A 17,798-nucleotide genomic window follows, 5' to 3' on the forward strand; every position below is an offset into this window, starting at 1 on the left:
GCTCAGCCCCTCCTGTGGGCTCCTTGCCTCCGACATTCATAACCAGCCCCTCCCGAGCCCCTCACCCATTCCAAGCCAATCTCAGCCAGGTAGGAATCGTATGGCCAGTCAGCTCTCTGTGTTCTTGACTCTCTGGCCCCCTCAGCCCCTAGCACAGGGTCTGGGGTGAGGAAAGGATGGGATGAGGGAACAGCAGAGTGGGCAGAGGGAGGGAGGCCAGAGCCAAGTGGGGGAGGCAAAAGATGGCCTGCGGTGGGGGGTGGGGGCTCAGGATAGGCTCATGCCTAGGCATGCCGCCCATGCCCCTCTGCCTCATTCTCATGGTAGAGCCGACAGCGACCTCCACCCTCATTGCTCACGTTCTCCTCAGCGTCACAGCCTTCCTCCCAAGCACACCAGCAGCAGCCCCTCATCACTGCTATCCCCAACACCTGATGCCTCTACTGTTCTTGACTCCTGGCCAAGGCCCCGTGCGGGCAAGGTGGGGCATGGCCTGGGAGTCCCAAGGAGCCGGCCATGACTCAGTCATACCACTAAAGAGAAGCCTGGGACCGAGGAGGTGCGCTGCCTGCCCCCAGTGGTGTGTAGGCAAGGACAGGGCCCTGCCAGGGAGTCTGTGCCCCAACAAAGGACTGGGTGAACCCGGCTGGCCTTCAGGTCTGGGTCCCATGACCCTTAATGTCTTTGAACCCTTCTCAGCCTCACCCTCTCCCTTCAGGGTGGGTTGGGGGCTGAACAAAGCAAGTCCAGGAGCCTCTGAGAGGCAGACACAGTGGCCCAAGCAGGAGAGAAGGATGGAGCTGTGTGACCCGCTGGGACCAGCGTCAGAGACGAATTAATGTCTCTCAGGAAACAACAGTCGAAGGAACAATTGGACCCATGGATGATTGAATAAATGAGCGACTGGCCTCCCTTCTCTGGGCCTCCCTCCAGGAACATTTTGTCTTTGCTCCCTCCCTCAGGCCAGTCTGAGTCTCCCACCCAGGGCTCTTACAGCCTGTGCTCCCCATAATGGCGTGGCATGCAGAGTTCCCACTACAGTCCACCTGGCTCCCCCATCAGACCGGGGGCTCTTAGAGGGCAGAGGTTTTATCCTCTTCCTCCTCGGGACCCCAGTATCATGCAGCCCCCATCACGGCTGTCAGGAGGTATTCACTGAGCTATCAAATGATCAGCTAGACTCCCAAGTGCCCAGGGCTGTTGGGCTGTGAAGGGTATATGCCATTACCAAGCCAGAGGGGTGGACCTAATGACTTCTGGAGACCCCTGGCCCAGGAAGACAGCTAAGTCCTCTCAAAGTCTTCCAAGTCTAGCACAGTTACTGTCTTAGAGGAGCCTAAGGAAGGAGAATGCCTTGTACAGAGGACTTTGGCAACATTTCCAAGACATCTCTGCAGGCTGAGGGGTCCTTCTGCCTCAGGATCACCTCCCCGTGCAGAGAGGGCAGGGGATAGATGGTATGTCAGGAGGGAAGGGCCCTTCCCCTGGAGCACTAACATTATCACCTTCTTTCATAAGTGAGTTTACCTCCTCCAGGCAGCCCTCCTGGGTGGGTCATTTGTGCTCCTCTCAGCCCTCCTGAGAATTCACACAGGACCAGAGTCTACAAGGGCCTCAGGCCTATGGAACCTAGTCCCCAGCTTGACTAGGGGAGGCTAAGACCAGGAGAGGCAGGAAAGGACTTGCCCAGTTCTCACCCAGAGTCAGGCTTCCCAAGTGGCACTAGTGGTAAAGAACCCACCTACCAATGCAGGAGACTTAAGAGACACGGGTTTGATCCCTGGGTCAGGAAGATCCCCTGGAGCGGGGCATGGCAATCCACTCCAATATTCTCTCCTGGAGAATCCTATCGACAGAGGAGCCTAGCGGGCTACAGTCCATTGAGTCACAAAGAGCTGGACACGACTGAGCAATTAAGCATGTGCGCACCTGGAGTCAGGAGGCTTTGCTCCGGCCACAGGCCTTCGGGACACACTAGGCTCCCTCCCTGCTGAGCACTGTCATCTTAGAGGCCCCTCAGGTTCCGTCTTGGCTGGTGGATGGATTGAGACCCTCTCAGATGTAGGGAGGGGCTGGGTGCCTTCCTCCAAGTCAGGGACAGGGCCTCTGGTCTCTCCCTGAGCCAGACATGGTGCCCACATTGGGAAGTCAGTAACGGATGGCACTGGCCTGGCACAGGGTTAGTGTGGGCCTGCAGAGGGCAGGGAGGAAGGGCCGGCCTGGGGAGGGGCTGCTGGGGGTGAAGGGGGCTGGCCGGGCAGGGCGTCCCCTCCAGAGCAAGGCCGACAGCAGGCCGCAGAGGGGACTTTCCCGGCTCTGACCTGAACTCTGTTTCCCTCCCGGCCTTCCTGGATTCTCCACGTCTGTCTCTCTCTCTCAGTCTGTTCTTCTCTGGCATGCGTCTCTCCCACAGCCTCACTGCTGGGTCCCATGACTGTATTTGGCTCTGTCTTCAGGGTCTGGTCCATCTCAGCTGTTCCCCAATTCCCGGCGCATGGACTAGGGGTGGGGAGGGAGGGTGAGTATGAGAAAGAGACTGGGACAGAGATAAGGACCGATTCAGAAGCTGAGGAACAAAAGAAGAGCCAGGAGGGGACCTTGGGGCTGGGGCCAGGGAGGCAGGGCTGGCCAGGGTCCTCAAACCTCGCTGGCCCTGAGGACGAAGCCCGAATTGGAGGGAGGGGCAGGGTCCACCCTTTCCCTCTGCACTGGCTCCCGGCCCCCCTTCCTTCTCCCTGCCCCTGCAGGAATGTGTGAGCATCTCATTGTTCCTAAAAATAGTCCCACTGTATTGGGGGTTGGAATGAGAAATCTGGGCAGGGTTCATCTCAGGCATGCCCCTGCCTCTGAGCTTCCAACGATTTTGTTCCCCAGAGCGGGGCCCTTTCTGAGCCACCCCCCACACACACACACCTGCCATGGCTCCCGGGGCCCCAGAATAGGCTCTGAGCTCTGGGACTTGTTGGAACTGTTTGTGAAGCACCCCAGACGAGGCCACTGCTATTCTTACTGATGCCCGAGTCCAGGCACACTCCAGCCTCTTCCCAACTCTCCAACCTTCTCCCGACTACCCCATCATCCTCCCACCTCCAGGCCCTGGCTCCTCCATTTCCATTTCCTCACTTCTCCCCTCCTGTCCTTCCAGGTCCAGCCCAGGTCTGCTCTGGTGCCCCACCCCTGCTGTGCTCTCTGGCTCCCCATCCAGTCCTTCAGGATTCAGGGGAGTCTCAGCCCCACCTTGCCTCCTCTGCTCCCCTTGGCAGATCACCTCGGGCTGGGCCTCCCTCCCCCTCCACTCCCTGAGTAAAGCTCTGAGGCACTGCCCTTCTCCAGGGAAGGGGTCGTTGGTGGGGAGACGCTGCAGGCTCTGGGCTCCCACACCCTCCCCTGACCCCAGCATCTCCCCACCAGCTTTGGTTTTCTCTTTTGCACCCTGGGCCTGGAATGTCTCTTGATTTCAGTCTCGAGGGGAAGGCCCATCCAGTCTCACCTCCTCTCTGCCTCCATTTTTCAGATGGGGGAACCGAGCCCCAGAGAGGGGAGGTGATGGGCCCCCGAGTCCACGGGAAGCTGGCCATGGGCCTCGGTCACGCTGCATCGTTATGCAGGGTCCCCCTGTCTGTGGGGCTCCAGAGGCAGGCTCCTCACACAACCCACCACCCCACCCACCCTGCCCAGGCAGGCAGGCTGGCATCCAAAAGTATTTGCCTTTGGAGGGCCCAGGAAGCCACAGAACAAACATCCGGAGTCTCTGGAACTTCTCCTACTTTCCCTCCTTATATCCCAAGAATCCGGGAGCCACTAAGCGCATGTGTACACACACACACACACACACACAGAGCTCAGGGCCATGTAAACACATGAGCTCAGGAGATCTCGTGCTATTGCTGTGCCTGTGAGAATCTATCTGTGCAGTTCCTTTAGAGGCCCCAAAACCCTAAAAAGATGAGACTGTCCCCCAACCTCACCAGTGTGTGTGTTAGTCGCTCAGTCATGTCTGACTCTTTGAGACCTCATGGACTGTGGCCGCCAGGCTCCTCTGCCCATGATATTCTCCACACAAGATACTGGAGCGGGCTGCCATGCCCTCCTCCAGACCTTCTCAATTTTGTCTTGGAAATGAACGCTAGAATTGCTTTTGCATTAACTTTTCTGACTGCAAAATTCCAGATACAATCATCCCACCTGACTTTTCCCCCCACTTTATGGGGAGCTCCTCCCCTTCAGCTGGTGACCTGAGCACATGTGTGGCCTGTCCCTCAGCTGTCCATAATGCATGTCCCTATAGACCATCATATGACCACAGCAGAATATGACCCTCAGGTCATTAGGAGGATGTCTGTGTGAAAGCATGTGAGTCTGGGACTCTGGGAGTGTGAGCACACCCCTGAGGCCATGTCTGTGCGTGAGCCATCTGTGCATGCGGGGGCCTGTGTGGGTGTGATGTGGGTTGGTGATGTCTACGTGGGTCTGGGTGTACACAGCAAGTGTGTAATTGTCTGTGGAACTGTGAGTGCATCGGCGGCTGGTTTTGTCTCTGAACGAATGACTGAGTTTATGGCTAAGTGCTGGCATCTGTGCCTGTGGGGGGTTTGATTCATCTGCCCTGCCCTGAGCACCCCATCACCTCCTCCATCACCTCTGGCAGACCTGGGCTCACAAGTCTTCCCTGCCACACGTCATCTGTGTGGCACTGGACAAGCCTTTCATCTCCCTGGGCTCAGTTTTCTGAAATGGTGACTTCTCCCAGAGCCGCTGAGAAGACTCAAGAGGAATCTTGCGGTCCTGCCTAAGTGGCTCCCAGCCAGGGGGCTAGGGCACTTCTGTGCAAGCTACAAAGAAGTGAGCCCAACCCTCTGGGCAAATGCAGCCTGAGGGACAAGGGTTGACGGGGGGCAGGGGCGAGTGTAAGCTGGGTTTCAGTGCTGTTGGAACCCTGTGTGAGTAAAGTTCAACCTGTGAGGTTAGAAGCTGTGGCCCTGCAGGTGACCAGAAACAGAAGCTCCCTTTCTTCCTGCTCCCACTCCAGGTGTGCAGCCTGGAACTAGAGGATCTCTGGCTCTGGACAGAGATAAAGCTCTGAGGACTCCCACTCCCACCAAACTCCCCCTGGGGTTCTTTCCCCTTCACCCACCCTCTACCCTGCCTTCTCCAAAGTCCAAGAGAAGGCCCTACGGAAGCCATGAGAGGGACTGACCAGATCAGGGATGCAGAGATGAACTAGGCCAGCCAGAGGATCAGAGACCACCCCTGCCCCCACCTCCACCCCCACCAATGACAACTCTCCTTGTCCGATGGGGAGACTGAGACAGAGAGAGAACCAGAGACTCTCCATGGACACAATGAACCTAATCATTGCAAGCTTCTGTCTCAAGATCTCTGTACCTGGAGCTGGGGAGATCCAAGCTCTGGACTCTGTGGGCTCCGAAATGGAGCCCAAGGGAGTGGGTGGGGTTCCAAGAGAAAGGCCCTTCCAGACCTGAGCCCTCAGCTGTGAGTGTGGGTCTTCTACCCACCAGCCCCGCTGCCTCCCTGCAACCCTGGCCAGATCCCCCACTGGTGTGATAACCACATTATGGCATTTTTTCTTGAGCAAATTGCATCGGCCTAATTGAATGAGGCTGCAGGAGCCTGGGCTGGAGGCTGACAGCGGGTAAGGATGGCAGGAGCCATGGAGAGGAGGGTGTGGGAGCAATATGGGATGGGGAGGTCCTGACGACGCTGAGCAGAGGACAGAAGGGATGGGAGAGGGAAAGTGGAGGGCTGTGAACATCAAACACAGCATTCATTCCCTTCAGCCCCTCTGCACACCCACTGGTGCTCACATCACACCAGGTGCCTGGACACACTGGGATGCAAGAGATGGTCTCCCCAGGGGACCACTGAGCATTCACTCAGTGCCAGGCACTGTGTTCTTTTAAAAGCACCATTTCACATAATCCTCCCACCGGCCCCATTTTATTCTTGAGAGAATTGAGGCCTAAGAGATGAAATGACCTGCTACATGTCAGAGCCAGATACCATAGCCCTTGCTCTTACTGGGTACCTGCAGCATCCCAGTACCGCGCTCCCACCCTGCCTCCAGGAAGCCTTCCTGGGGAGCTCAGTGAAAGGAGGAGGCCTCACGCCAGCTCATACTTGGGCCCAGACACCATTTCTGTCCCCGCTGAGTGCTCCTGCTCGCCCACTCTGTGATGTCTGTCCTCTGTCTGATGGTCAGCAGCCGAGGCTGGGGCTGATCCCACACAATCACACACCCCCATCACTCACAACACACCCGTGACCCCTCTCATCCCATGCAGCATCCACTCTGTGTGTCAGACTCATTGGCTCAGGGTGACAACAGGGAGGACACGATCGCTGCCGTCACATGGCATGTCCCACACACTCAGTGACACACAATCATTACATGGTATCCACAGTGTCACACACCACTGAGTGTCACAGGGCCACACACAGTGAAACTATCCCTTTGGTCCTCACTCAGGGTGAGGCCCACGGGCAGTGTCAGTCACACACCGCGCTCCCAAGGTCCTCAACACACCCTCACACAGACTCACACACACACAGTTCCAAGCTGGCTCTGGGCTGCACTGTCTCATGTCATCCAGGACCTTAAAAATATCCACCTTTGATGAAATGACGTCATTTCTGAGATTTGCATTAAAATACTTCAGCAAAAGAGCCTACAAAATGGGAGAAAATATTTGCGAATCCTATGTCTGATAAGGGGTTGGTATCCAGAATATACAAAGAAGCCCTACGGCTCAACCACAAAATAAACACCCTGATTTTTAAATGGGCAAAGACCTTGAATAGACATTTCTCTAAAGAAGATGTACAAATGGCTGACAAACACGTGAAAAGATGTTCGACATCACTGATCATCAGGGCACACAAATCAAAACCACAGGGAGATACCACCTCACATTCATTGAAATGGCCACTATTAAAAAAAGAAAAAAACAGAAAATAAGTGTTGGTGAGGATGTAGAGAAACTGGACCTCTGGTACACCGTCAATGGGAATGTAAAATTGTGTGGCTGCTGTGGAAAATAGTACATGGTTCCTCAAAATTAAAGATTAAATTATCATGTGATCCAGCAATTCCCCTTCAGGGTATGTATCTAAAAAACTGAAATCAGGATCTTAAATTTGTACTTCCATGTTCACAGCATCATTATTCATAAAAAGGTGAAGCAACCAAAGTGTACATCAAGGGATGAACTGATAAACAAAATGGTTTATATACAATAGAATATTATTTATCCTCAAAAAGGAAGGAAATTCTGACATATGTTATGACATGGCCTGGATTAAAATTGAGAACATTATGTTGAATGAAATGAGAATCACAAAAAGACAAATACTATATGATTCCACTCATATGAGATACTTAGGATAGTCAGATTCATAGAGACAGAAAACAGAATAGTGGTTACCTGGGGCTAGAGGGAGAGGGAGTTGTTTAATGGGTATAAGTTTCAGTTTTGCAAAATGAAAAATGTTCTGGAAAATGGTTGCACATCCCTGCAAATGTACTTAACACCACTGAACTCTCTATTTAAAAATAATTAAGATGGTCACTTTTATATTATGCATATTTTACCACAATTCAAAATATTTCAAGAAAGGAAAATGAAAATAAAAAGGAGGGATCGATGAACTAAATATGTCTAAATCTTAATGACCGTTATATTTGGGTGATGGGTATATGACCAGCTCATTGTATTATTCTCCCAAGCATTGTGTGTTTAAAATATTCCATAATAAGAAAAAATTGTACTCTCCCTTGACCTCACACCCCTTTGGAGCAACCACACGTCCTCTTTGCATCCCTTCACAGCCAAAGGTCTCCAGAGGACTGACTACGCTCTGTCTTCACCGCCACTCACCACCTGCCCAGGCCATCTGGCTTCTGGCCCCACCCTGTCACTGACAGGGTTCTTGTCTGGCTCAGTTGAGCACGTGGCCCAGCCCAGCACGATCTCCCTGTTCCCACCTTGCCTGACGGCTTGGCAGCATGTCACCCTGTTGAACCTCTCCCGCTCCCTGACTTTCAGCTTCACCCCATCTGGTCCCCTCCACCTCCCTGGCTGCTCCTGCTCTGTCTCGCTGCGGCTCTTCACCTCAGGGTTCAGTCCTCAGTCCTCACCTCTTTTCTTACTGTCTCTCCCTAGGTCATCCCAGCCAGGTCTGTGGTTTAATAAATCAGCCCTACCCACTGGCTCGCAAACATATCCCCAGTCTGGCCTCAGCTGCCCATCACCTGGATGTTTGACTTGCATCCAAACAGGTCTGTCAATCTCGGTCTCCTTGTCCTCTCCCACCCCATGCCTTTCCCAGTAACATCGCCACCAGCTATCCCTTGGTTCTTCAAATCAGAAACCTGGGAGCCGTTCTCCTTTTTCCTTCTGGTTCATCCTCTGATTCATCAGCAAGTTCTGTCATTTCTACCTGCAAATATCTCCAAAGTTTGTTCATTTCTCTCCAACTCTTCTGCCCTCCCCTTAGCCCAGGCACCACCATCTCCAGCCTGGGTGGCTACAATGGCCTTCAATTCTCTGCCTACCTCCTCTCAGCCCCTCCAGCTGGTTCCCCACCATACACTCTGCAACAAGAGTATAGACTCTTTCAAAATCATAAATTAGACCATGTCACTTCCCTGCTTGAACCCATCGGGGTCTTCCCATGACAGTATTTTACACAGGGTTGTGTGCTAACAGCTCACACTGTCACAAGCATTACAGGATTGCACAGTATCACACGCTGGTTTTCACACACGATGTCACTCTGTGTTACACCCTTGGTTGCACACTCAGCCTCCCTATATGCCTGGGGCCCACACTGACAATTCAGTGTCAGACACTTGAGCCCCCAAACTCAGAACCACACTTGTTACTGCACAGCGTCACTCATCCGTGTTTACCTATTTGATCCTCACAGTGTCACACCCTCAGTGTCACACTTGGTATCACTCAGCATCACACAATCAATATCACAGGGTCACACCATCAGTAGCATGTCCACTGTCTCACACAGTCTTGGACAAGTGGTGTCACACATCTGGAATCACTATTTTGGTGTCACACATTTGGTGTGTGTCATTTGGTGTCACACTCAGTGATTCGCCCACTCTCCACACAGTATCCCATGATTTCACAAACTCGGTGTCACACAGCAGAGCCCCCGCTGCCCCATTGTCAATGTCTCAGTGTCACCCTGGGCATCCCCTGGGCCCCACAAGCTGCCCCCACCCCCACCCCACCGGGTCCCGTCGCCAGAGCTGCTGCCCCATGTCAAGGCTGCTTCCTGTTGTTGTGCTCAGAGTCCTCAGCCACTGCCTGTTCCTTCAAGGATTTCCTGTTGTCAGGGCCCCCGTCAGAGATACACAGCCTAAAGCCCAAGAGTTGCCCCCACCCCCCGGCAGGGACCTGGGGCTCCTCTACCTGCCCTTGCTGGGCCCATGTGGGATTCCCCCGCACCCCGTTCAATCAGCCTGGCTCCCCCTCGTGCCTGGGCTTGTCCTGAATCACTGAAAGGTGACCTCTGGGCCCTGCCTCACCCCCAGGGGGCCCAGACCTGTGTTTCCCAGGAAGGGGACTCTTGGGTAGCCTGAACATAGCTGTCTGGACTGAGCGGCTTGGAACAAGACCTTCACAGATCTGTGGGGCTCAGTCTGAAGCTGCTGGGAGCCAGGGCAAAAGGACAGGCTCCTGGGTAGGGAGGACAAAGGGTTAGGGGGTTCGGGAGTCAGGGAAGACTTTCCAGAGGAAGCCAGCTGAGAGCTGGGACATACAAGCAAGTGGAAGAAACGGCATCCCAGGTGGGGGCAGCAGACAGGAGCAGAGGCTTGGAGGCAGGAACCGGCGGAGACGGGTGACAGGGATGAAAATAGGAACATGACAGAGGCAAGGTTATGCGGCGGCTTCTCTCCTATCAGCTGCCTCCTCTCCCCGCGCGTGCCGGCATTCAGACTCCAGCTCTGGTGGGAGCCACAGGGCACACCCTTCCTGGCTCAGCCTTCGGGAGCCCCACAGATTGCCCCCCAAGGCCACCAAGCCCCCTCACCTCCTGCCCCAGGCCAGCCCGCAGGAAGGACAGGCGGAGGCCAGCGCACGCTCCCCACACGGCCTGAGATAAATATTTCCCGGGAAACGGAACTTGTTCTCTCTGTGTTTACAGCCAAGGGCCAGGCAGGGTGGTGGGGGAGGGGCCAGCCAGAGGCGCCTCATCCAGCCCTGGGGCCACAGCATCTGGCCCAGCATCAGCCTTGACCTGCTGTCTGCCTCGGAGCCAGTCCCCACCTCCTCTGAGCCTCCATTTCAAGCGCTTGAGGGGACCACCCGGGGCCTTGGTGGGGTGGGGGGGTGTGGGGCGGGGGGCGGGGTGCCACAAGTCTGGTCCAGGCTCAGTGTGTCTTCCCTGGGTGTAAATGCCTGGTGCTTGATGTCTGCCCCTGCAGACTAGGCTTCTCCAACAGCAGGACTTGCGTCTGCCCATCTCTGCCTCGTCCTTGGTCAGTCAGGGATGTGGACAGATGGATGGACAGACAGACAGACAGGCTGGGGTGGCAGCTGAGATCGCCTCCCTGGCCCAGGTCCCTGCACACCCTGGGCCTGTGCAGCCTGACAGGTGGGCGCAGACAGATGGCAGGGCCGGGGGACCCCGTGGACACCAGATGCTACAGCCAACTTGTTGGCAGCAGCTCCCTGCAGGCCGTGGGGCAGCTTTGAGGCCACTTGCTCCTGATGTGCGGAATCCAGGAGGAGGCTGGCAGGTCTCCCAGCTCGGAGCAGTCACTTGAGAATCTTAAAAACGAGCATGGGAAGAGCTGCCTGCAGCAGCCCCTCCAGCCTCACCCCAACGCTTCCGGCACAGTAACCTGGGCTCCACTGACACGCTGGCCTTCTCCCGTGCAGACCCAGGGACATCCTACCCACATGCCTTTGCACAAGCTGCTCTTCTCAACCCTGAAGCCTTTCTCAACCCCCAGAGCAATCCTACCCAACAGCACCACCCTGGCTCCTGCTGCTCCCTATGGCTAGCCCACCTCGGGGGCCCACTTATTCACCATTGCTGGCCTCAGCCTCGCTCTAGACTCGGAGATCAAACATTCCTCAGACCAGGACCCAAGGGCGAAGAGGTTTTTGAAGCTGGGTTCTCAACACAGAGCCAGCCTCCTGCAGCCCCCTCTAAGTCCTTGCTCCAGGCTTCTCTGTATGCCTGGTCCCTGTCCCGTTGCCCTCAGAGGGTCCTCTCAGAAGCCAGCCACATGGACCTCCCTGACTATCCAGCTGATCTCTGGTCTCATTAGTCACTGACTTTAACCCTCCTCATCCTTCAAGGTTCCAAGGTGCCCCCTCCAGGAAGTCTCCAAGCCTGCACCCAATACAGCAATATAGTTCTTAGAACTACTTCACCCTCATCTCATAGCCATTCTCATTCGATCAAGAAGCATTTATTGGGCACCTATACCAGGCCTATGCCAGGCCCCACATGAGCCCAGGAGAGACTAAGAAGACTCAGCCTTGGTTCCTACCAGCCAGACACTTACAACTACATGGGAAAGGATATATAACCACATGGTGTAACAAGATGTCTGACTGTAAGTTCAGGGAAGCTTGGAGGTATGAGTGCCCAGGAGGTGGGGGAGGCCAACTTGACCTGAGGTGGAGGGAGCAATCTGAGAGGACTTCACAAAGGAGGTGGCATCTAGTCTGGGGCTTGAAAAAGGAGCACGTGTGTGCCTGTGTGCTAAGTCGCCTCAGTCCTGTTCACCTCTTTGCGACCCGTGGGCTGTAGCCCACCAGGCTCCACTGTCCATGGGATTCTCCAGGCAAGAATACTGGAGTGGGCTGCCATGCTCTCCTCCAGGTGGTCTTCTCGACCCAGAGATCAAACCTGAGTCTCATGTCTCCTGCATTGGCAGGCGGATTCTTTACCACTAGCACCAAAAGGAGTAGGTAGAGGAACAAAGGAAAGGCATTCCAAACAGAGGTGCCAGTGTGAACAAAGTCAGGGAGGTCGGGAAGAGCAGGTGTCCCAGAAGTGAGCACTGCCATGTCTGGGGGCAAGGGGTGGGCAGGAGGGGGTCCAGCAGGTACAGCTGTCAATGCCATGGCAAAGGTGTGGTCTTCCCTTATCCAGTGGGAAGCCACAGAGGAGCCAGTGCTGGGAGAGCACTAGGGTGCTTGATGTGGATACCCGTGCACTTGTTCATGGCTGCCTCTTCCCAGCCCCTGCCCCAGCTGGGTTTCCTAACCCTCGTCTGGGCCCTGAGAGCCAGCACAGAGACAGCATTCACCCAGAGTGTTCAACTCACTGCTTGCACTGCCTCAGCCCTGACATCCAGAGAGAGTAATGGCCCTGGCATTGAAGGAGGATTCCAGATGGTGACTGAAGAGCCCCTCCTCCAAGCCGGCCAGCTGGCACAGGGGCCAGGAAGCCATCCGAAGAAGGTGTGCTGAACAGACACCTGTTGGGAGGGCGTGGGAGCCGGCAGTCCTGCTCTCGTGGCTGTTGTGCTGCCAGCGGCAGGAGAATGAGCTGTGCTCACCCAGCCCCGTGGGGCACCTGGTCTCATAAAGCAGAGCCATCTAGACCTGGCTCCAAGGATCTCATCCTTGAGGGAAGCAGGGAGGCTGCCAACTCCCTCCGAGGACTCTCTGCGGGCCAGGCCTGGGGCAGGCGCCTCACACATACTATCTTTGTAACTTCTCCCAACAGGCCTGCCATGATTATTACGTCCAAAAATAGTGATTATGTCCAATGATGGTGAAGCTTCTTATCCCCTTTTGACAGGTGAGGGAACTGATGCTCAGGTTGGTTAAGGGACTGGCCCAATGTCACACCCCTAGGAAGTGGTGAAGCTAAGACTTGAACTCATGCCCACCTGACCCCATGGTCTGTCCACTGGATGAGTGCATTCATCTCCCCAGGCTCCACCTTCACAGGAGGCTCCCCATCCCTCTTTACCTCCAGGTGTCCCAATAGTTTGAGCCACACCCTAGGGTTCCTACTCTCTCCAGTCCTAGCCTTTCTGTGTTAGGGGATCCCCAGGGGCAGCAACCTCTTTCCAGCAGGGCTGAGCATGGGCCCGGGCACCCGGAACGGGGTGCTAAGTGAACCCAGAAACACAGCAGGCGCTGCTCAGAAGCCAGGCAGACACCTGCCATCTCCGTGATGGGTGTGGGACTGGGGGGAAAGAAATGAGACCCAGGGGGGCTCATAGCCCATATCTTTGGGCTGAGAGAGGGGGCAGTGGGACCCCGGCGAAGGAAAGGCAGCAGGAACAAATAGGGATGATCTGGGGAAGCCTCGTGGGGAGGGTGAGGAAGGAGGCAGAACTTGAACTTGCAGGGAGCAGGGCCAAGGGAAAGGGGGCTGTGCACAGAGAAAGAAACGAGAAGCCTGGGCCCGGCTCCTGCTCTTGCAGCCCCGCTCCCATCTCTCAAGATGGGCTCAGTTTCTCCAAAGCCCTCTCCCCTCTCAGCTTCCTGGGAGGATGACAAATCCAGTCTTTCCTGGCGGGTAGCAGCGGCTGCCGAGACACTGCTGGCTCCCAGGAACACCATCTGTCCCAGCTCCCGGGGGAGCCCCCGCCCCACGGGGAATGCCACGGCCAGAAATAAATTAATAATGACTCTCCAGGTCCCCCCTCTCTCCCTCGCCTAGCACCCAGCTGCAGGCACATCCTCAGGGCTGGGCTCTGTGTCCCAGCAGTGAGCCCATGCTGACCCCACTGGGCACCAGGCCCCGAATGGGCATCTTCGGCCTTCTCACCCGAGGACAGGGAGAGAGCCAGGGTTGAATATGTGACATAGGTCCACTTTCAACTCTGCCTCCGATTCACTCACTCCCTGTGTGATCCTGCTGGGCCTCAGCTTCCCCTAAGTAGAAGAATCACAGCCCCTGCCTTCCAGGGAGGTCGTGGGGATTAAACAAGGAAGTGGATCTAGAGCTCCTGGCCCAGAGGAGGGGCTGATACAGCCACAGTCTTCCCTTCCTCTCAGCCAGGAACCCAGGGCACAGGGAAGGTTCATCAAAGGCTCTCTGATCTCACACACACCCCTCCTCTGTGCCAACCTTCACCAACCCCAGCCCACCCCACTGTGACTCAGGATCCCAGGGACACTTGACAGTTCCTATGAGGCCCCCCCAAAGGCATGGTCAGGGACTGAGATGGCACCCCTCATCTCAAAGGAAAGGTGCTTGCTGAGCCCTCCTCAGGCACCTTTTGGAGGGTGGTGGGAGACTCAGGAATGAACAAGACACATCCCTAGGCTCAGGGTGCTCACAGTTCAGAGCGGGAGACAACCCAGTCACAAGGTGGAGAAAATAGGGTGCTAATGGCACAGGCAGCAGAATGTGCCAGCGGCTGACGGCCAAAGCAGGAGAGCTCAGAGGAGGGAGCGTGAAAGGCAGGGAGGGCTTCCTGGAGGAGGCGAGGCTAGAGCTGAGCCCAGAAGGATTTGGGAAGCTGAAGGGAGAGGAGGCCAGCCGAAGTGGTGCTAGGGAGGCAGGAGCGAATGAAGGGGGAACTGTGAGCTGGCTGGGGCTGCAGAGGGAGCAGGGGGAGGGGGAGCATAGAGAATTTTTAAGCTGAAAAGTGACAAATTCAGGTTTGTGTGTTAGAAGGATGTTTCTGGCAGTCACTTGGAGAAGGGGGGCAACTGAGAGGAGACAGCCAGTGAGCCATCCAGGGGAAAGGTAGCCCGTCCCAGACCAGGGCAGGCAGTGGGAGACCTAGAGAGGAGTTCACCAGATACTCAGGGCAGAGAATCAACAGGGAGTTGTTGGGTGAGGGTGGGGAGGATGAGGGAGGATCCCTAGTGACACCCAGGTGACTCCAGAGGCGAATCCTCATGGGGAGGGAACTCTGGGCAGGAATAGGGAGGGAGAGGTGGTCTTGGTCTGGGGTGACCCTAAGCCGGAGGGGGTGGGGCTGGGATTCAGCTCCAGCCTCCCAGTCCTCCCAGGGGTGGGGGTAGCGCTCAGACTGGCCCCCAGCCTGCGCCCCCCCACCTCCACCCCAAAGCCCACCCCAGGCCTCCCTCTCTGTGCTGAGCTCTCACCTGCAATGCGCCGTCTCCACTCCCTGGGGGCACTGGCTCCTGTGCAAAGAGGTCCCGGCTGGCTGCAGAGACAAGAAAGCCAGGGGCTGAGGCCGGCCAGGCCCTCCCCTGTCTCCCCAGGCTGCCCCTCCACCAGCCCCCAGCAGACTCGGGACCTCCTGTCTCCCACAGGTGGCCTTGTCCAGGGAGCCTTGCCTGATGGCCCGGCTCCCCATGGGCGCGTCTGGCTCTGGAATAGAGCCAAACTCTTTCCTTCAGCCTGGGGCTCCTCAGGGGTGGACATGACCACACTGTTACCCCTCCTGAGGTCCCCTCCGCTTCTGCTTCTCTCCCTTCACTCTGCTGTCTGAGCCTCAGCTTCCTGTCTATAAAATGGGGTTTGTATTGTCCAGCTCACAGCCACTGGGTTGGGCTCCCAGCTGGGGATGCTGGGAAGTGAATGGGATCATACATGTGAGTCCTCAAGCCCAGCCCAGTGCCCAGATGTCTGGGCTCCAATCGGACCCCCAACCTGCATCCTATCAGCTCTATTCCACAGCTCCTCATGGGCTGGAAGACACACCAGGACCTGCTTACTCGTTCATGGGAGCCCACCACCCAGGGGGGCATCCAGAATGGGATCCATTCTGGGAGGCGCTGCCCAGAGGCCGGCTGTCCCTCCCCACCCCCACCCACAAGCACACCCAGGCATCGGACAGGCACAGGCGGTGGGATATTCTGAGCCTGGCTTCGTTCCCGTCAGCTGCTGGCCGCCATGCCCGCCTGGCGCGAGCGCAGGGGCTGATTTGATTTGGCAGCTTGGCAAGAGTGTGGTGGGGAGGGGGAGCGGGTGGAGATGAGACACCCATCCCTGCTAGGAAATAAACAGCCTCAGGCACTCAGCGAGCTGGTGGGGAGGGCACAAGTCAGCGTGGGGTGGGAGCGGGGGGCAGTTCTGGGTTCCCTGCCTGGAGCTCCTTTCATCTCACTCAGGCTCTGGACACCTGCTGGAATCTGCGGTTCTCCTTGGGTCACCCTCGGGGTGACAGTAGCTGCACCTGGTGTGTGCACGCTTGTGGTGGGGGGGGGCTCTGGCAGAGTGTCTGCTTGTCCCACATGTCCCTGTGTCCTGTGAGGTCTCCCTCTTCAGCAGTGCCTTCAGCTGGGCCCAAGTGCTGCCAAGGATGCCTGGGTCTAGGGGCTGCGGGGGTGATGGTCTAGACAGTGCCATCTCCCAGGGTGACTGTGGCTCCATGGCTGGGCCTCAGTGGGGGACTGACTGCAGCCCAGGGCGTGACAAGGTCGCCCATGTGCCTGAGTCTACTGCAGGGCCTTATGTGCATTGGCTCGGCCTGTTCCTTCCCTCTGTGTGATGACCCCGCTAACCCAGCCATGTCCGGCAGAGGAAATGACGCGGGCCAAGATAAGTGTCTGACCTAAGGGCCTATCCCTTTGTCCACAAGCCTAAGCCTTCTTTTCCACCCTGGCCTCTGATGGTCCACCCACCGCCACCACTGAGTTGCCCTGGGAGAGCCTCCTCCCCGACCTGAGAAGAGGTGCTTGTTTCACTCAATTCTAACTGTACCCGGGTTCTCCACCACTCCCTGGAGAGGCTCCTGCCCCATGACCTCTAGTTCCCCGTCACCCAGCTCCAGCACAGGGAAGGTGGACAGGAATGGGGGTGGGAGTCTCAGCTAGGCATTCACAGTGCCTCCATAATCCCACCCCAAACTTCATGTTTATCACCTTCCTACTCAGAGCAGTCCAGCTCACCCCTACCAGAAGCCCCAGGAGTCTACACCATCCTGTTAATATGCTGCTGCCACCTCGGGGACCAGGACTCCACAGCTTTCCAATTAGAGAGCTGCTGCTGGGTCAGGAGCTCTGATGCTGTGACCTCTGCACTGAGAGGGAGGGGGAGGGGGACAGTCAGACCAGGACCCTAATCCTAAGGGATCCACAGGCCAGGGCTATGACCCAGACACCAGCCAGGAGGTCAGGGTAGGGTGGAGCCTACTTTGGGAAAGACGCAATGTCTCATCTGTCACCGCCTCCCCATTGTCCCACTGTCCTCTGGGGACCTCAGGACTCTCCCCACCCAGCCACAGGAAGCCGAGCCCCTCCTGGAGACAGAAGGAGGGAACACTGAAGGAGGGGCTCCAGGGCCAGAGGGAGACTCAGCTGTGCCCTTGGGGTCACAGAGGAGGAACCTAGGCTCAACAGAACTCAGTTATCACAAAGGGACTGGTGGGAAAGGGACTCTGCAGAAAAGTCCCCGGGGGCTTCCTGGAAGAGGTGTGCAGTGTCTCACAGGAAGAGAAACTAGGGTCCAGGACAGCCTCCTAACTACATAATAGGGGTTTGCACCTGGGACTTATATACAGTTGCAAGCATCTGTGTGTCCATGTGTGCATGGATGTGCACTCCAGTCATAGAGTCCTAGGCTCTGGTCTGTGTCCCATGGGCAGTGTCTGCCCAAGGTAGGGGTCAGCCAGGCAGCAGAGAAGCGGGCAAAGGAAAAGAAGGGAGAACAGCTCAGACCTGAGGAGAGAAGCCTGTCAGGTTAGCCATGACACAGGCAGTCCTGAAACCCTAGATGCCTGACACCAAGACTGTGCCTCCATGACCTGGGCTCCACTGTAGCCTACTGTGCAACCTCGGACAGGACCCTCCCCTCTCTGAGCTACCGTCCTCACCTGAGGAATAAAAGGGGTGGACCTGATGATCTCCTAGGGCCCTTCC

The 17,798-nt window shown here is 56.5% G+C and overlaps 1 protein-coding gene across 5 annotated transcripts in view; it reads right to left on the reverse strand.

The window, feature by feature from the left end:
• Window positions 1–17,798, reverse strand: part of PDE2A (phosphodiesterase 2A) — a 97,908-nt gene that overhangs the window by 42,968 nt on the left and 37,142 nt on the right. For 2 of the 5 annotated variants that reach the window (XM_024975020.2, NM_001256273.1), the window contains 1 exon segment: window positions 15,078–15,139. In XM_024975020.2, coding sequence (XP_024830788.1) covers window positions 15,078–15,139 — 62 coding nt within the window. 5 annotated transcript variants of the gene reach the window in all.

This window comes from Bos taurus, chromosome 15, assembly GCF_002263795.3.
Source record: "Bos taurus isolate L1 Dominette 01449 registration number 42190680 breed Hereford chromosome 15, ARS-UCD2.0, whole genome shotgun sequence".
NCBI lineage: Eukaryota > Metazoa > Chordata > Mammalia > Artiodactyla > Bovidae > Bos > Bos taurus.